Source organism: Rousettus aegyptiacus, unplaced genomic scaffold (assembly GCF_014176215.1).
Source record: "Rousettus aegyptiacus isolate mRouAeg1 unplaced genomic scaffold, mRouAeg1.p scaffold_m13_p_10, whole genome shotgun sequence".
Taxonomy (NCBI): Eukaryota; Metazoa; Chordata; class Mammalia; order Chiroptera; family Pteropodidae; genus Rousettus; species Rousettus aegyptiacus.
The window spans coordinates 54,115,493-54,136,845 of record NW_023416285.1 but is presented as its reverse complement, the minus strand read 5'-3'; the positions used below and the strand labels follow the sequence as shown (position 1 = coordinate 54,136,845).

At 33.9% G+C, this 21,353-nt stretch overlaps 1 protein-coding gene across 1 annotated transcript; it reads right to left on the bottom strand.

The window, feature by feature from the left end:
- Positions 1-1,670: 1,670 nt before the first annotated feature.
- Positions 1,671-21,144, bottom strand: LOC107506717 (transmembrane protease serine 11B-like). The gene is given in 10 exon segments (XM_036226476.1): positions 1,671-1,832; positions 2,466-2,608; positions 2,979-3,238; positions 4,884-5,061; positions 5,943-5,983; positions 7,405-7,563; positions 8,847-8,914; positions 8,995-9,110; positions 20,820-20,935; positions 21,020-21,144. Coding segments are annotated over 10 exon segments (1,368 nt in total).
- Positions 21,145-21,353: the final 209 nt, after the last annotated feature.

Below are 21,353 nucleotides of genomic sequence, written 5' to 3'. Positions count from 1 at the left end.
GACGTACCAGTGTAAACTGCCAATTAGACCTTCAAGTAGAAATTTTAGATATAAGCAACTGGAGGTCTAGGGAGAACTCAGAGCTAGAGTTAAAACATTTGGGAGTTGTCAGTAAATAGTACGTATTCAAAGTATTGGACTGAATAACATCATCTAAGGTATGTGTGTAGGTAGAGAAGAGGAGAAATCTGAAGACTGGGCCCTGGTGCACTCCAACATTTACAGTTTAAGATGTAGAAGATTCAGGAAAAGAGACTGAAAGGAAATAGCTGATGACAGAAAAATTGTTTCTGCCTATACATCCACCCTACTTGTTTCTATCTCAAAGACTTTATACTTATCCCTTTGTATTGCTCTTCTTTCACATGTTTTGTATCTTTGCCTCCTCATTGTTAAGGTCCAACTCAAAAGCTACTCTCTTAGAAAAGTTATTTAGACTGTGCAATCTGAAGTACTCATTTGTCTCACTATTTTCTATCATATTACTTTTTATTTCCTTCTTAACATTTATCACAATCCAAAATTCTCTTATTTTTGTGTTTACTACCTATCTTTATCCACTAAATACGACATTCTTGAAAGAAGGTACTGTGTCCATGTCCATACCTGACAGTTCCTGGAACATACTAGGTGCTCAGTAAATATATGTGACCTGCCTGAGAAAGTTGTGGAGAGAGAAAAATACTATCTTGTCACATCTGCTTGTGGATTATCTTGATATTATTATGCGTATCATTTCAGTCATACTTTATAATAAAAAAGTAATATCAAAAACAATTGAAGGAAGTAGTAGTTTTACTTTATTTTAGCTATTTTTAAAATTTTTAGCTACTTTTTTATTTGAGAAAATTTTAAAAGGTAAATAATTTGTGAAGATTAGTGCTACTGCAATAGATGCCACAGTTTCCTGTCCTTGAGAATCTCATATTATTTTGGCTTCAAGAGAAGGTAAACAAATGATAAAAGAAGGACATGAATACATGATATGAATAATTGCAACTTGAAAATCATTTTTAAATTTCAGACAAATTTTGGATCTAAACTCTTGTGAGGGGAAATTCATGTGAGGGTTACAACTTGTCAGAGAGGCTGATGATTGACTTTAAGCAGATAGTTTTCTCTCTAGTTCTCAGTCTCCCCATCTATAAATTGAGAGACTCGGTCTAGCTGAACCGCTGATATCTCTTCTCCATTCAAAGTCTATGATTTTATGAAGTATATAAGCTATCTCACATATAAATAAAAAGTAAAAGTGCATTATATGTCTCACATATTAATTTCAGTTTAACAAAATGCAATTATAATTTATAGAATAAAAAATAATTTATTTGGTAGATACAGCATATATGTTCTCATACTAACAAAACGTTTAGTTTTCTAAATTATGAAAAAATAATTTAAGGTCAATTCTGAATATAATGGTAGGATAAATCAGAACTAGGCTATTAATATAAATATTTGGCCATCTTTTTTTTCTTCCTGTTTCCTATATTAGATAAACATATAAATAAACTAATAGTGGTTTTGAGATAAATTATTGATAAAGACCTTTATATATTTGTATATAAGAAAATGATTGGTACATTAATAGTCAAAAGAAAAAGATTTTAAAGAACAGATAAGAATACCCGGCAGTTGTCTTTGTTTTTCACTTCAAAGTAACTTTTCTTTCAGAGTCCAGTCTTGGAGGTAATCCAATCACGATAAGCAGTCACTCGAGTATAGACACCTGGCTTATTCTTTTTTGTGCATCCCTCACCCCAGCTTACTATTTCAACAAGGTGCCAGATATTTCTAGAGGCAGGGTAAGCTAGTGACCCACCAGAATCATTCTAGAAGCAAAATGGAAATAAAATGTTTCCTGTCCTGTCCAAGAATTTCCTTTTACCTCTCCTCTGGAGCTATCGATAGCCCCTGGGCACTGAAAACAATCCCCATTCTTTAGTCTTGCAACTGTAGAACTCTTAGGTTTATTCAAAACCTAGGGAAACTCTAAACCAGAATATATTGCCTACAGCTGCCAAATTTGGACTGGGAAGAGTAGAATTTGACTTCATAATGAGTCCAGACTACTCTATGGAGAAAGTGACTCAGCTGCTCCATGATGCCTCTGAGGAATGGGTGACAAGTGCACAACGCTAAACCTCCTGCTGTGTCTCTGAGTAAGAAAAAGGTAGCACTCTAGATTTGCAGGTTGTCCAGAAAATAAGTCTACACTTATTTTATTATCTTGTAAGTATCATTCTTTGTATGGATTCCTAAAATAAAAACTCCATGAGGGGCAGGGATTGTGTCTAGGCTGGTGTCTGCTACATAAATAGGATTAATAAATATTCCTCGTGTGTGTTGAAATAAGAAGCTATGCTGTGGAAATCATTAACACAGAAAAATATTTTGTGTTGATAAAAACTTCCATTTCATTAGGATTTTTGGATAAAATAATTCTATAATGTATCTAAACATACCTGACAGGCATCAGCTTCTCCTGACATAAATCCAGCACAGAGCATTTTATCAGTCACAAAGCCAGATAATGCATGTGGAGCATCACAAACTTTATTGCCAATAATCTTCACAAAGGCCTGTTGAAGTATCTTTGGAGTGGGACCTAAAGGCATAAAATTTGCATATTATGGGGATCTTAACCTTGTTTTCTGAGACAAAGAATACATATAAGATAAGAATATCTATAAGATTCTTTTGGTCACCAAGAGCTAGACAAGTCCCAGGTGAGATCGGTCTTTTCTGGAGTATATTATAGCTGACTGTCTCACATACAATTCCAACTTTTCCAATTCTCATTCTCAGAGATATTTTAGAAATTGAAGTTAATGCCATGCTTTTGATCCCACCACTTGATTTTCTTTTCAGTATATTTACTGATTGGTTAATTGTATGAACATGATTGATTGATGGATTGATTGATTGATTAAATAACTATTCCTGTGAAGCCATGACATTTTTATAGATAAACTTACCATTCATATAAAGTGTTCCCCATCCTGTGACTACAACACTGTCATTTTCTGAGAGCTTCATTTGGGCTTCAGGAAGACAAATCCTACGAATGTACTTTGTAAAAGAAACTTCTTCAGCCAGTTGGACAAGGACAATATCATCATGAACACCAGCCCTGTTATAATTCTCATGAGAAATAATATTTTGGACTTTCCCTGTCCTATATGGTTTATTTATTACAGTCCCAAAGTTGACAGTCTAGTCTTCTGAATTATTTTTCCTGGAAGACACAAAGTACACGATTTCTGTGCCACAACAGTATTTATAGTGGTCATTATTTCATAACTTTAAGGCATGAGGTTTCCAAATAACACTGTAAAGCACTTAAATTCTTATTTTTAAAAGATGTCTTTGCCTTTGGGATGTTATAAATGCTGCAGTCACAAGAAAATAGGGCTAAGGGCTGTTAGAGCTGTCAGCCTTCTGCAAATCCTCCTAACTAGAGTCACTGCTGTCTTCTGCTACGTCAGCCCCGTTTAGATCTGAGCTTTTGACTTTGGCAGGGAGTATCTTAGCAGCCTTAGTGGATGGGGTCCAGAATCACTCTTACAGCCTGGATTCCAAGAGCCTGTCGGGGCTCTGGCATCTATGTGTATAAAAAATTGCAACTTGTTTTCATCAGATTGCCCTATTATGTTTATGAAGCCAATGCCCTTTGACTTCTAATTTAGATTTTATGACCTATTTCTCCAGTTCCCCACTGAAACCCTTTCTCAAGTTAGAGCCAAACATCCTGTTTCACTACCTTCACCTTTCTTCAAAAGATCAAATGCTTTTTTCATTTTTAAGCTTTCAAGATCTTCATGTAACAGTGCACTCCAATCCTTCTACCATTTTCAAGCCCTCAATGATTTCACATGCTTAACAGCTGTGTTTCTTAAACTCCACTCCCTTAGAATCAACACAGGTTCCACCTCCAAAGATTTATATTTAAAAGGTCTCGTGTGATGTTTAAGGATGTACACTTTTAATGAGTCCCCAGGCGGTCCATGGTCCATGGACTACTTTTTGAAAATAGCATCAGGGAGACAAATTCTGTGAACAAGCTTTGTAAGAGACTTTTGTGAATAAGCATCTTGTTATTTAGAGATGTCCCTAATCAATATAAATTTCCTAAGTGTATCTTCTAATGTTTCATTTTACAAAATTCTCTCTACTTCAAATAGTTCTTTTTGTTTGCCGTCCACAGAATATAAGTTGTGTTTATCCATCTCGACACAAGATAATTTTCTCAACCTGAAATACATATTATTCTTTCTCATCCATTCACTCCATTGATCAAATCTTATATCTGTAGGGTCCAGATCAAATCTTATATTTTCATATCTCAGTTGAATATATTCTCCTTCTGCAGCAAATTTACATAGCGCTTACTGTGTTGTACATGAGACATTTGCTACATTGTGCTGCCTTGCCTTTAATATATGACATTTAAATTTCTTCAACTATGTTATAAAGTCCTAGAGGGTAAGCACCTAGTAACTAGAGTCATCCATACATGAGTTCACATTCAATTTCTAATATTTAAGAGCTGTATGATCTTATGCCACTATTTCTGAACCCTAGTTTCCTCATCTTGAAATGGATTTAACTGTACCTTCCATTCAGAATTATTGTTATGATAAAATGATATAAATAAAACACTTAATGTCAAGCTAAAGTAGCTATTTTGAGAATGTGAATTGCTTCCATTCACTTTTCCAGTCTTTGCCAAATTAAACACTTTCACTGCCCTTCAATAAAGCGAGTAATAGTAAATTTTATATGGCTTTGATGAATGTTCACATATTTATGTTAACCCCCACAGACCATCCAAAATAGGCCAGCACCCAGAATCCTGCAGTTAGTCAGACTTTCACACTTACCTATTAAAGCAGTGAGCTGCAGATAATAGCCACCTGCTGCTGATCAGCAATGCTCCACAGTGGTGTTGGCCCTTCCATTACATGCTGGCCTGCCATGGCCATGCCCCCGCCAGGGTATTTTCCTCATTCACAATTCGGTTGCCTGCTAACATACTATTGGCCACTTGTCTTCCACAACCTGAAGAAAAGATTTCTTTTTACAAGAGAAGGTATCTTTGATTATGCTTTATAAGATATAGATATCTTAAAAATTGCTTGAAACCCTCCAGTGATTTTCTGGCATCTCCTAAGTAATGCTGTTTCGTTCCTGATATACCATTATCACAGTACCCTATTCCATCTCAGTTTGGGGGATTTTTACCTATCTTCTTTTTCAGTCTCAAGCATCTTTCAACCATTGACTTTTATTATACCTATTTGTTATAATTCTCATTTCTCCCAAATAAATTGCAAAATTCTTGAAAATGGAGACTTTACTTCATTAATGTCTGCATCTCATATAGCATATGGGGTGCTGTGGGTAAGGCCTCATGTAGACAATAGATACTCCATAAACATCCATTGAGTGAATGAAAGCAAGATTGTGTCTTGTGGGCAACATGATAGTCAAAAGCAAATTTATTTAAAAGGTACAGAACTATTTTTATCTTATAATAAATGTTTTCATTACAGCCTAGTTTTTATTTTCTTGTTCTAAGTTGCCCCTTTTTTCCTTCAATCTTTCTAATTTTAACTTACTCAGATATGATATTCTTAATTATCATTCCATTCTTTGGAATCAGTTCTTATTTCATCATTTTGGACAACTCCTTATAAATGTTAAAAATTCATATATCAGTGTTTTTCAAAAAGAAGTTCCATATATGTGGAACTATATATATATTATATATACATACATACATATATATATATACACAAACACATATATACATATTGTATCCAACCATCTTGAAAGACTACTATAAATCTTTACATAATGTACTTCAAGATCCTTTTTAGGAAAATTATGGGGAAATATTTATGAATGTGTTAAATTTACAATAATATTTCTAAACTTACAGTTGTTGGTAAGCATTTCAGCATTAGCCTTGCTGATTTCTGAAATTTAAAAAGAGTAAAATTGATAAAATGTCACCAAGCAATTATCTTCAATCCAAGTTCGTAAATGCTAACTCTCCTAGCTCGAATACACCTAACATTTAACTATTCAGACTAGTTCACTATTCATTATAAGTCCTTCTCATTTCTAGTTGTTATGTTTTGACCATCTCTCCACATCTTTACCAGGTAGTATAGTAAAAGAGAAAAGGAAATAAAAAACAAAGCTCTCAATTTTATAATTATTGTAGGAAAATATTTAGTGAAGTAAGAAGCTGATATTATTATAAAAAAAAAAACTTGCCATTATCTTTGAATTTCTTTCTCTATGATCATTTTTATTAATCAAATGCTCGGTTATCTATATTTTTAAAAAATCTAATTAAAATTATATTTCATTGGGCCTATGCTATTTTTTAGAGTCATCTCTTTACTAATTATGAAATTTTGAGAATTTAACTTAAATTCCAGTCTCTTTTCTATTGGGAAGAGGTGTTAGAGAGAAAGAGAGTAAGGAACTAAATGTAGACACATCAGAAAGTGCTGACTCTGAATTCCTGGGACACACAGGAGAAGTAACTAGTGCAGTCTTCTTTCCCAACAGCTACCCACAAAGGAATTGTATTGCTCCTTTGAAAAGTTCTATCATATACTTATTTCTCATGCATGGCTCATTGGTGGTAAGGTCTGTATTCTGAGGCAAAGGCACTGTAACTGGCAGGGGTCAGCCTTCAAAGTCATTAAGGATACCAAGATCAACTGTTGGTCTGGAAGAACCACAAAACTGGGCTCTGTAACCACACACTTATCACCTAATGGATTTTTAACAATCCAACAGGGAGTCTCAAGATAATTGTAAGACCTTGAAGACCTTTACAAACTTTACTTTCTGTATGAGACAAAAACCTATCATTTTCTTACCTTGTTTTCTAGAGTATTCATCCAGACTAATTATTTCTTTAATAGCATTAGTCCCATTCTTCCACAAGAAGCAATAAGAATGTCCTATCCCCAACTTCACACTTACCACTGCAATCTCTACAGCGATTGATGGTGAAAACCCTAAATCTGTTTCCTATAATGAAATTCCGACAAGAATAGAGGAAAAGGAGGAATAATATTTCACTTAGGACAATTCACACTGTTTTCCATACATAACAGGAAACCCTTCCAAATTCACATGCATGTCCACAGTTTGACCCTCATTTCTATTACTCTTTAGACAAAAATTCTATGGCACTGTCTCTTCTACTACCAATTCATTGTAGAAGTGCTAGATTTTTGGAAACATATTTTTTTCTAAATAAATTTCTGAAACTCTTGGTTAATTTCTTTTCCACTATATATATATTTCTTTTCCACACATATATATATATTCCTGAAATCTAAATAATAGAAAATAATGGAAATAAGTGGAATAGCTATAAGTTTAATGGAAGCTGGAACTGCATTCCAGGATGCCATGTTGTTTTTAAACATCTGATGTAAAATAGCTTTGATTTCAGTCTTCACTCTATCCCTCTTTGCTGGAGGAAACTTGAATGTTAGCTGCAACTGTATGCTTGAACCATTGGGATAAGGACTGGAAACAACAGAAATGTTCTAGTGTGTTGCTTCTTGATTTTTTAGATGTTTTATGAACACATTGATTTTCCACATTTTAATTATCATATTTTCTTTACATATGTTAAAGAACGCTACACAGATATTGTCCCAGTATGTATAAAGTGCATACGTTCCAAAAAATCTCCTCATTAACTTAGAGGTATTGTTAAAGAAGGAATATGTGAACCACAAACTAAACACATAGGAGAAACTGAGTACTGGCAAAAAAAAAAAAAAAAAAAAAAGATTAGCATGAGATTTTATTATAACAGTAAAAAACAAATTCTCATACAAATATTTTCTAATATCTTAATTTCAGATTAAGAGATAAATGAGAACTTAAATGTAGGACAGGGAAGCATTCAAAAGATAACTTTTAGAGTATATTCGGGAGCCAGTACTAAGCTTCTCCTTTAGTATTTTATACATGTATACCCCAATAGATCTATACAATGAAAAATGCCTCAAAGATAACTCTAAAGCATGAAGAGAATCTACATTATTTCTGTAACCAGTACATTCTTTTTATTAATCAGGAAAGAAAATTCATTTTGGAAGACTTTTAAACTCAAAGTCATATTAGTCACAATTTTTTTTTAAAAAGCACAACTTTATTTTCAAATAATTATGATTGACAGAAGGGTCTTTGAAAAAAATTTTTATGTATAAGTAAGTACTTTGGTTGGTTGGCATTTGGTCATCTGTATTTTCTGTTTGTTTTGTTTTGAAAGTTAAGAATTTCCCAGAATAGACATTGGCAGTCAGAAAAGTAAAAGTGCTCTCACTCTTTATCACTCTTCCCCTATGCTCCATAGTACCCTCTTCCCTGTAGCCCTGACTCTACAACCCTCAAGCACTCTTCAAAGACATAGTTAGAGAAATGTTATCTTAAATGATTCACTTTGTTCCATAGTTATTACAGTGATAGCAATACTAAGGAAACCAAAAGAAAGGTATGGCTAGGTGGGCATCAATGGGAGAAGAGATAGCTAATATATGGGTAGCAAAACAATCAGATTGGACTCTGTTTTTCACAGAGTTACAATTATCTTTTGTCACAGAAGTCAGTTAGGACTAAATGCCACCAACAATTTTGCCATTTCCCTTCAAGTATAGAGATTACAGATTCGTATAGAAGAATTCCTATCACGAACAGAAATTCTTTCTCTGGTGTTGCTGTTGTTATCATTTAAAACCAGGGCTGATGTAACAGGTCACCTACTTCCCTTTCCATAATATCCTAAATAAATTTGTACTTACAGAAGTTCGATGACCTGAGAGTTGACATATTCTTTGTATATACTAGAATTTTGAAATGCATCGAACATCTGCAAGAGAAAAAAAAAAGCCATCATGTCTTTTTCAATCAAATTTATAATGAAATTAATAGAAGAAATCACTGACTTACCTTAGTCTCAATATCCTTGTTTAAATCTGTACTAGCTTGTGAAGCTGCATTTTCACAACTATCATTGTATGTGACTCCAGAAATATGAAAGTCACCTTGGTAATGGTAAATCTTTCCTATTAAATAAATACTCAGAATTTTAAAACATAAATTGGTCTTAAGTCCCTGCATGTCTTTATCTCAAAATTAACATTTAACCCAACTTTAGAAATAATCAGAGAATGGGAGAAAGAAAGAGAAGGAAAATGGAGGAAAATGAATATCCACTTATTCTAGAAATGGCAACTACCCAGCGTTCATAAAGTGATCTCTCTACTTTCTTTATGATGATAGACATCACTGTCCCTCAGCATCCTTCTCAAAGCAGCAATCCAGGCAGCCCATAGCTATTCATCAGAGTATGCACTAGAAATGAAACCTGTTTTTCATGTGTAATCAAAATTCTTAGCCTATTGATTACCCAATTAATATTTCTAAGCAGTTCTGATTACAATCATCCCCCTTAACTTCTGTCCTCAGGTTATTGCAGAGAAATTGATTTGCCTTTTTTATTTATCTAAAGTGAATTATATAATATTAAGTGTGATCTGATTGTATTTTTGTAAACTCTAGCCACATCATGTATGAGGACATATATAGAATTATAAATACAAATATATAATATAACTATCTATAAGTTTGAATTAAATGTGAAAGAAAACACTGTGATGGTAAATGCGGCTATCCCATGTTATGAGATCTTGAATTGATTTTTTTCCTTTTTATTTTACTTTTTTTAAAACTATATTTTCTAATGCTTCTATAATAAATCGGGATTATTAGTGTAATATAAATTAACAGGTGATTAAGTTTCATTATCAAAATCAATCAATTAGATCGAAAATATAATGACTTGGCATCACATAGGTAGAGTGATTTTATGACCACCTTTAAACTAGTTTATATAAGGTTTGGATACTAGTTACTCCTTGTATCTTGAAAGACGTGATGTCATAAAATTGCCCATTTGGAGGAAGAGCTATAACATTAAAAACTTTTCTGATTTCAAATTTCAGAATATTCTTTGCTGTTTCCTCAATCTCTTTGTATTCAGCATCATCTTAAATAAAATGTGCAAATCAGGAAGTTTGTAATCAGTGACATATTTGGTGGATTAGATGAATTTGAGAATATTTTTGTTCTTATACCTCCAAGACCAATTGAATTTTAGGTAGACAACTTTTCTGCATTTTTTACAACAATTTTTTTAAAACATTATCTTATGCCACAATTTTAAGAGTCCACCCAGTCTTATTTCCTCTCTGTTCTATTCTCTATTCTTAATTCTACCCCTTCCATGTACCTCCTTTGATGATTCATTAATTAGTGTTTCCCAGAAGCAAAAGTCCTCAAAGAAACTCCCTATTTCATATTGGAATTCTGGTGTGGTTTAGGTGGGGCCACAAGTTGGGGGAGGTGGAGTTTCAGTGAATCCTCTGAGTGGAGCAACCTCTGTTATCCAATTTGATGATGTCATAGCTATGGCGGCGCTGCTTTCACACACTGGGAGTGAGGAGGGTTCAACGGAGAAACAATGGATACTCCTGGCACTTTTGACAGTGCAAGTCTCACTCAGCCCTAACTCTGACAACTAAGTGTCCCGCCTGTAATCCCAGGTGTCCTTTACGCAGCCAGCCCCAGTGGTGGTGCTCAGAGCTAGCAGATCTGTCACCACATAAGTCCACTGGCAAATTAGGCCTCTTTAAGAAGCACCTGCAGTCCCACTCAACTGCTCCAACCGCTAGGGACAAAGCAACCTCACCTCCTCACCTGGTTTTACCTCTTCCCATTGTAGAGTGATTTCTTATTTCTCTCCCTTGTTGTAGAGCTTGTTCATCTATATCCCAGGTGATTTCCCTTGCTGTTTGCTCTTTGTTTCTATCACAACTTTGATTTGGTAGCAAGAGGAATGAACAGAGTCTCTATCATCTATGCCATTTTTTTTCTCTCCCCCTTTTTGCATTACTTTTTAAAGGACGATCCTAGGAACTAAAAACGTGCATCTTTATCAGTCTCAGAGTTAATATTGTACCACTCCAGGATTTTTCTCTTTAGTAGTCTTTAGCCACATAGCGGCTCTATTTCTGTATTCCAATGCCTAAAGCCAGTAAGACTGTATAACCTTACTGCTAAACTTTTTAGCTGCCTTTTGCCGCCTGAAAGAGGGAATGCTCCCTGGCAAGAAACCATCTGTATGTAAATTTCACCCAGCATACTTCTTTCCTTTGACTCTCCTTCGATGACTCTCCTCCAGTGTTTGCTGGTTTGGTGTTACTCTCCCCTGCCTTCATATAGTTAGTTTTCATATTTTTTCCAAAGTTTGTAATTATTAACTCTAGGAGGACTCAGTATAAGATACTTTATCATTGCAGTAAGCAGAACTCCTTATTAGTGACTTTTAAAGAACAAAATTTCTTCATTTTAGTTTAAAGTTCATTAATATTTTCTCTCTAGTATTTTTTGTCTGCATGTGTGCAGTGTGTTTAAGAATTCTTTGCATTTTATAACGATATTCTTCCATGTTTTCTTCTAGAAACGTAAACATGTTACCATTTGCTCTTAGATCAATAGTTCACATGAAATTCATTTTTATGTACATTATAAAGTAGGAATAAAGATACATTTTTTCATATAACTATTAGTTGGCCCTGCACATCTTATTGAAAATTTACATATACATGATCCTTTTTCCACTGCACTGAAATGCCACCTCTGTTATAAATCACGTAGAAATAAAATGTGGGTCTGTTTCTGAACTTTTCGTTGTTTCTTTGATGTGTTTTTCTCTTGCTGTGTCGCACCACACTACTTTATTAAAATTATAGAATGCCTTGATATCTGGTATTTAAGTCCATATTTGTTTTCTTTTTTCAAAGTTGTCTTGGCTATTTTTAGTCCATTGTATTTTCTTATAAATTTTAACACCATCCGATCAATTTCCAAAACAAAATTCCTCAAATATTTTTGGTATGGCTTTGAATCTATAGATCAATTAGGAGAGAACGACTTCTTAAACTACTGAGGTTTCCAATTCATGGACTTGGCATATATTTTTATTCATTCAGATTTGTTTTTAAACTTTCAATAGTGCTATTTAAGTATCTGGATAGAAGTTGTGTACATGTTTTCCTAGATTAGATCTTATGTATTGGACCTATTATTTTCCTATTTTAAATGGTGTTATTCTTTAAATTTTATGTTAAATTTTTGGCTGGAATATAGAAATAATTGATTTTTGTATATTGACTTTGTATCCAGAAAAACTTTTTATTCCATTATTAATTTTATTTTTTCTATTGGATATACTTTTGGATTTTTCTAATATACCTATATCATCAAGTTATCTGTCAATAAGGATGATATAACTACTTCTTTTCCATTGCTTATATTTTTTATTTTGGTTGATTGGTTGATGGATTGTTTTTGCCTTATGTCATAGTACTCTGGTCACTGTTGAATGTCATGATGATAACTTCTTTTGTTACCAATGTAAGGGAAAAGTTTTCAGTATTTCATCATTACACAGGATACTTTCCATCACTTTATCAAATTAAGGAAATTCTCTTCTGTTTTGAGTTTAAGTTTTATAGTAAATTAATTTTGAATTTGATCAAATGTGGGGGTTTTCTTGCATTTATTGAGATAATCATGTTTTTTTTACCTTTATTTGATCAATATTGTAAATCACATTGATTGATATTTAAATGTTAAACCAACCTTATATATTTGGAATAATCCTAACTCTATTGCAATTCATTATACATTTTATATATCACTAGGTTTTTATTCTATTTTGTTTAGGATGTTTGTATCCATACTTCTGAGAGAGATTGACATGATTTTTCTGTTTTTTAAAAAATGTCATCATTAAGTTTTGTAATCAAAATTATTTTGGCCTTATAAAACAAGTTGAGAAATAATAATTTTATTGCAGATAAATTTAAAAATTTGTATGAAGTGAATGAATTCTTAGAAAAAAATTCAAGTCGTCAAAACTGACATAGTCACCACTGTGAGGATTGCTAACTGCCCTTCAAGCATACCACATTTTGGACTTTGCATAAACTTGAAATAAACTTTTTACTTTACCCACTCACTGAGATTCAGGGATTCATCTATTAAAAAGCTAATATAAATATTATCTGTAACAATAAAGATGTCGTATAATATTTATAGTTAATTTATCTTTCTAAAATAAGACTTAAAGATTTGAAACTGATACATCATACATATATATATATGTGTGTATATATATAAAGCATTTATATTGGATATCGATCAACTCATATGCATATCTTCTTCCTTTTGACTTGCTTCTAATATCAAAAATAACAACTATGGACTGATGTGGTTCTTCAGCTTTCATGTTATTCAGGGTGAACCTTTCTTTCATTTGAATGAAGCTTAAAATTTTAATATTTATGTCATCTTTCTTCTCTTGGTCCCGTAACCATACAAGTTCTGTCAATTACAAAGGAAAAGCACTTACATCTTGTTATTTTTATGGTCCTGTTGAGTCATCACACTTTAAATGAGTGAGTTATAGAATGTACCTGTTCCAAGGACACTCCTACAGACTACATGTTACAGTTTCAACTCAACCATGAAGTCTTAATGTCAGCTTGGATAAGAATTAATCAAATGCTCTGTAGCAACTAGAATTATACACTCCATGACAACACTTCCTCTTCCTGGGTTAATATTTTCCCCAAAAGTTTCATCATGATATTTGGATCTAGATTCATTCATTTTCAAAATCCTCAAAATTCTTCAAAACTACCTTAAGACATTCTGCTGAATCTTCTGCAATAACTCTGGCCTACATTAATTTTATCTTCTGTGATAAAATTTCACATACCTCATAACAACTCATTATTTATTTTTCTATTAGTGCCATGCTTGTTTCCCCAAGTAGATTTTAAGGTCCCAAAGTTTAGGATTTATGTCTTATGCTATACTAGTTTTTTCATATATTCCAAGTTCTTAATAAGCACTTTCAGTTTGATCATCCCATTCTTACAACATGAAACAGGAAGTAAGAAACTCTTCTTTCTATTGCTTGTTTATTCCTAATTAGTATTTTGTTTTTATTAGTACTATTTTCTTTTGCATTGGCAATAATATTTTGGTTAGATTGGATGGTGAGCTAACAGAGGCTTTTTTTCCTTTGGCTTTTCTTAAACTGGTATTTTTTAAATTGTATTAAATTTATTGAGGTGACAGTTAATAAAATTATATAGATTTCAAGCATATGATTCTATAATACATCATCTGTATATTGCATTTTTTGTTCATCACCCAAAGTCAAATCTCCTTCTGTCACCATGTATTTGAATCCCTTCGCCCTTTTAGAAAAATAGACAACCAAACTAATGGAACAGAATTGAAAGACCCAAAAATAAACCCACATATATATGACAAATAATTTTTCAGGAGCTAAAAACATGCAATGGAGAAAAGAAAGCTTCTTTAAAAAATGGTTTGGGAAAAATTGGAAAGCCAATTGGAAAACTTGCAAGAGAATGAAACTGGATTGCTATTTGTTACCATACACAAAAAAATTAATTCGAAATGGATTAAAGCCCTAAATATAAGACCTGAAACAATAAAATACATAGACGGAAACATTATTTGTCACTGAGTCTGACATTAATTTTGGGTAAAAGAAAACCAGAATGAATTATTAAAAGCATCATTCAGACAAATCTAAAATGTGAAAGAAATCATTACTTGAAGCCTATGTTGGTTCGCTTTAAATAAATTTTGCCAAATTAACCTTATATACCTTTTTGATTAGAAGATGAAGGCAGTGTAATAGAGTAACTCAGAAATCCTGCTGTCCTCATTATCTTCATAATTATTATCTTCACTAATGTAACAAAAATAATAGCTATCATTTACTGAAGGTATACCAGCAGACTTATATGGTCTCTTCCAATGTTTTTATGTATATTATTTCATATTAATATTTTCAGTAATTCTATGAAATAAATGTCACTCTCACTTTACAGATAAAGAAATAGAGCTTCAGATAGCTTCAGTTATTTATTAAAGATCACATTGATAGTGAGTAGTAAAATTAAGGTTAATTTTTAAAAATTATATGAGACTAGAATTTCCAGTAATGATAAACTAAGCAATTTAGACCAATACTTCAGATAATTATAGTAAGAAAAATGGATAAAATGTTTAGTTAACATTTTTTTTTTTTGAAGTGAAAATAGACCTAACAAGATCTCAGTAAAGATAAAACTAAAGAAGCTAACTTCCCATTTGGAGCTCCCATTTCTGAAAGAGGATTCTGGGAGTCCAAAAAGCAGAAGAGGTCATCCAATCATAAGAGGATAGCAAGGTCAGAAATTGGAATCCAGGACCTGTTATGTGTGTGGGTGGTTGATAACATGACCATGCTCTGAGTTGAGCTCCTAAAAGGCAGCATCCTAAGTGTAAGTATATATTCATTGTCTGAAATTGGATATCTTTATGGAAAAAAAAAGCAGTGATATTGGATTTCTACCTGTATTCTACTTTAGAAGGATCTTAGAACTTAATGTAAAAGGTAAAATAATAATCTTTTAGGAGATAATTTAGGAAAAGATCTTTATGATCTTTTCACACAAACAATACACAAAAACTATTTACACTCAAAAAATGGTTGATAAATTGGACTAATTTAGAATTCATTTTTACCAAAAGAGACATTAAGAAAGTGAAAGGCAAGCTTTGGAGTGGAAAAGATATTTGCAGTACATTTATCTGAACAAAAAATTTATCTCCAGAGTCGAAAAAGTACTGCTATAAATTTAAAAATAAAGGGCAGACATTTCAATAGGAAAAAAAATTTTAATAGAACTTCAAATAAAAAAAAGATATACAGATGTCCATAATCATATGAAACAATGTTCGACCTCATTATTCATCAGGGAAATGGGAATCAGTACATATTAACCAAATAGCTTAAACTAAAAAAAGTCATAATACCAAGTTGGTGAGAAGAGGAGCTAATAAATCACTCCTGTTGAGAATGTAAATTGCTGCAGCCACTTTGGGATACTACTTGGCAGTTTCTACGTAAGCAGAATCCTCTCCTGCCTTATCACCCAGAAATTTAACTACTATTCTGAATCCACCGGTGATGGTAAACATGTGTGCACCAAAAGCCACGTGCAAGAGCATTCCCAGCCATATTATTTCTGATAGTCCCAAAGTGTAAACAACCCAAAAGCTCATCAGCAGTAGAATGGCTACATACTACACACACACACACACACACACACACACACACACACACACACACACATTAATATTATATAATATATTATTTTATTATTAATGTGGTATTTTTATACAATAAAATATTCTACTATACTTTAAAGAACTTCAGATACATGCAGAAACATAGATGAATCTCACAAATGAAAGAATCAGACACAAAATAATATATACCATATGATTTTATTGCAGTAAGTGTCAAACACAAATTGACAATTCATTGTTCTGTACATTTGTCTTCTGTGTTCTTTTCTGTATGTGTTATACTTCATGGCAGATTTTCTGAAAAAAATTAATATGTAAGTTATTTTTAAAAAGAATTAGTTCAGTATGAAAGCAAAATAAAAAGCACATAATATATACTGAAAACTTACTATGCTGCAGAACACTTGTCGAGACACTATAAGGGTAGGTATAAGATACAGAAAATAATTCATCTGCTATGTAAAGAGGTTACTTGTAATAAGAGCAAACAACCCAATTAAAAAATAGGCAGAGGACTTGAACAGACACTTCTCCTAAGAAGATATACAAATGGCCAACAGACATATAAAATAAAAAGATACTCAACATCACTAACTATTAGGGAAATGAAAATTAAAACCACAATTAGATACCACCGCACACCTGTTAGAATGGCTATCATCAACAGGACAAGTAATAACCAGTGCTGCAGAGGTTGCAAGGAAAAAGGAACCCTCATACATTGATGGTGGGAATGTAAATTGGTACAGCCACTATTGAAAACAGTATGGAGGTTCCTCAAAATATTAAGAATAGAATTACCATATGACCTAGCAATCCCTCTTCTAGGTGTCTACCCCCACATTTGAAAACCTCTGTAAAGATATATACACCCTGATGTTAATTGCAGAATTATTCATGGTGGCCAAGACATAGAAACAACCAAAGTGTCCTTTGATAGACTAGTAGATAAATATGTGGTATGTATATACACTGGAATATTACTCAGCCATATGAAAAGGTGAAATACTGCCATTTGCTACTACATGGTTGGATCTTGAAATTATCATGCTAAATGAATAAATCAGACAGAAAAAGTTGATTTTTACTCATATGTATGCTATAAAACTGAAAGCAAAGAATAGACAAAACAAACAAACAAACTCATAAACAAAGACAACAGTTTAGTGGTTACTAAGAAAAGAGGGTGGGGGATGGATAAGGGTAAAGGAGGTCAAATATATGGTGACAGAAGGAGATTTGACTCTGGGTGGTGAACGCATAATGCAATATAAAGGTGATATATTATAGATTTGTATACTTGAAGTCTACAAATTTTTATTAACCAATGTCACCCTAGTGAATTTAATTTTAAAACGTCAAAACCTGAAATTTTTAAAAAAGTTTTATGAGCAATCTTGAGCCAGAGATATCCAGCAAAGCTAACCTAGATTCTTGATTCACAGAAACTACCAGATATTATTAAGTGGTGGTTGTTTTAAGTTGCTAAGTTTGGGGGTAATTTGTTTCTCAAGTAATAGATAACTAATGTAAAGCCCTACATGAAGACGAGAACTATTGGTGGCCTGACATAAAAGAAGAGAGAAGAGTCTCACTCCAGTCTTATGGGAGAGACTACCACTAGAACGCCATCTGACAACAAAGCCATTCTCATACCTGGTGTAGGTGAGAGAACAAATGTGACTATGTGTTCAAACCCTTACAAAAAAGAACAGTGAAGGGCAGAGGACCTGAACAGATACCTCTCCCTAGAGAACATACAAATAGCCAACAAATATATGAAAAGATGCTCAACATTATTAGATATTAGGGAAATGCAAATCAAAACCAAAATGAGACATCATCTCACACCTGTTTGAATAGCTGTTATCAACAGGACAAGTAATAACAAGCTTTGGAGAGGATGCGAAGAAAAAGGAACCCCCATACACTGCTGGTGGGGCTGCAAATTGGTACAGCCGCTATGGCAAACAGTATGGAGGTTCCTCAGAAAACTAAGAATTGATCACTATATGATCCAGCAATCTCTAAAGACTTGAAAACTCATACCTATAAAGATATTTGCACGTCAATGTTCATAGCAGCATTATTCACAGTGGCCAGGACATGAAAGCGACCGAAGTGCCCTATGATAGATGATTGGCTAAAGAAGCTGTAGTACATATATACAATGAAATATCATTCAGCCATAAGACAAGATGAAATACTGCCATTTGTGACAACACAGATGGACCTCGAGATAATCATACTAAGTGAAATAAGCCAGACAGAAAAAGTTGAAAATCACATGATATAACTTATATGTGGGATATAAACCTAAAAGCAACAAATGAGCAGGACAAACAGAGACTCATGGACATGGGCTATAGACTAGTGGTTACCAGAGGACTGTAGAGTAGTGGTTACTAGTGGGGCGGAGGAGGAGGGGAGAGGTAAACAGGGTAAAGGGGATCAAATATAGAGGGGTAGGGGGAGGGTGAAGTGGGTAAAAGAGATCAAATATATGGGAGTTGAAGGAAACAGGACTTTGGGTGGTGAACACACAATAGAATATATAGATGTCAAATGATAATGTACACCTAAAAATTAGATGATTGTATTAACCAATGTTATCCCAATAAACTTAATTAAAAAAAAAAAAAAACAGTGAACCAAAAGAAAAATATTTGTATTATGTTTACTAACTGAAGTACTCTCATCTGGTCTCAAGGATGTTAAGAAAACTAATCAATTAGAATAGTATTTGAATAACATAAACCATGTATTTTGAGACAAAGGGAAACAATGCCTAGTCAAGCATCCTGAGCCCTAATTTATTTATTTCAGATTCCTTCTTTCAGAATTTTAGATAATCTCAAGGTTTAAAGTCACCATCTCATTCATTTATTCTTCTGATAAGTAATAATTGAACAATTGCCAAGTGCCAGACACACTGGAAAAACAGCAAACAAGAGAGGAATATTCCCTGCCTCATGAAGTTTACATCTTAGTATAAAAGATAGACTTTAAACAAGTATACATTTGTATGTTTGTTTGGTGTGTGTGTGTGTGTGTGTGTGTGTGTGTGTGTGTGTGTGTGTGTGTAGTGTCAGGTAGAAATAATTGCTATAAAGAAATGTAAAGCAGGATAAAAGAAAAATGAGTAACAGAGGCTACTATATGAGGTGAGGTGGCCAAAGTAGGCCTTTCTGAGAGATTGACATTTGATCAAGGCTTGGGTGAAATGAGAAGGGGGTAAAAATACATGACTATCTAAGGAAATAGCTTTTCAGGTCAAAAAAGCAGCAAAAGGAAAAATGTGGGGGCAGGAGAACTTGTTAGATGCTTGAGGGACAACAAAGTGACCAAAGTAGTTAGATAGTTAGAAAAAGAGTAGAAAGATAAAAAGTTATTAAGGTAATAGTCAAAGAGAAAGAGTTTTTATTGGATATCATAGGATGTAATGAGAATTTTGAATTTTATTCTAAGTTTGGTGGAAAGCCATTGTAAGGTTTTAAAACAAAAAATTATGTAGTCGAATTTATATTCCCAGTGGCTGTATAAAGCAAGAAAGTGGACGTCGGGGCTAAGTAGGAGCAGGAGTAAAGGAATTAGGAGGCTGTCGTGGTTGTCTAGGTAAGAAAAATGGCTATTTGGACTGCAGAAGCAATAAGAAATTGATGAAGTTTGGTATCTTTGCAAGGTAGATCTGGCAGGACTGATAAATTGCATGCAGTAGAATGTTTGCAGCCTGAGTGATTGGGTTCACAGTAATGTCATTAACTAAGATGCTAACAGTCAGAAAAATAAAGAGTGAAAACTAGAAATTAAGACCTCAGTTTTAGACATGCTCCATTACAGAGGGCTTTTAGATATCTATGGGGAACTGTTGAATAGGCAATTGCTTCTATGAGACTGCAGTTTATTGAGAAAGTTGTAGCTGGAAATATAAAATTTGTAAATTGAAGAAATTGGAGACCACTTTTTGTGATGAAATGCCCACTAAGTTGATTATTATAGATGTCTAAAGAGAGTAAGCTATAGATTAACTGAGGTGCGTTGATAGCCTGTGACCAGGAGACTGAATTGAGGTTACCAATAGGCAATTAGACATATGAGTTCGGATTTGGGAAGTGAGGTTTTTACCAAAGACAAAAATCTGGATATATCATGTATATGGTATTTAAAGTCATGAGACTGAATGAGATCACCAAGGGGGAATAATAAGGCCTTAGCTATAGAGTAACTCAACATTTAGAGGTTAAGGACAAGAATAGCAACCAGAAAATAAGATAAGCCTGTGATGAAGTATGAAGTCTGAAAGCAGCATGAAATTTGGATATGTTGTGTGCTAGAAGACTGAGAAGAAGGTTAATGAAGAGGGAAGAGTGAATCAACTGTGCCGAATGCTATTAATAAGGCATATGAGGGTTCATCCCCCTGGTGACCAAATCAAAATTGTGACAGAAACAAGGAGCAAACAACTAGGAAAAATCGCCTGGGATCTAGATGAACAAGTCATACAACTAGGGAGAAATCTAAGAAATTGCCTGGCAATAGCAGAAAGTAGGACCGAGAGAGGACCTGAGGCTGTCCGGTCCCAAGCAGCTGAGTGGGACAGAGGCTGAGGCAGCGGCAGCTGGAGCCACTTCTTAAAGGGACCCATCTGCAAGTGAATTTCACAGTGATGGACCTGCTCACTCTGAGCACCAGTGCCAGTTCAGCTGCACAGGGGGCACCAGGGACTTACAGGGGACACTGTGTTGTCAGAGTGAGGCCTGAGGCAAGTCTAACTCTGTACAGAAGTGCTGGTGGTATCCATTCTTCCTCTGTTAAGCCCTCCTCACTCCTAGTGAGCAGACACAGTGCCGCCATCGCTGTGACATCATCTAACTGGAAAACAGAGGTCATTCCACCCAGAGGATTCCCTGAAACTCTGTCTTCCCCAACTTGCGGCCCCACCCAAGCCACATCCAAGTAGATCCTCAATGAGTCAGGTGCTCCTTGCTAAACAGTGCCTAGACTCACACTGGTGGCAGCTGGCCTCAGTTTCTGGTGTGGCCTTTAGAGGCAACTATAAGCAC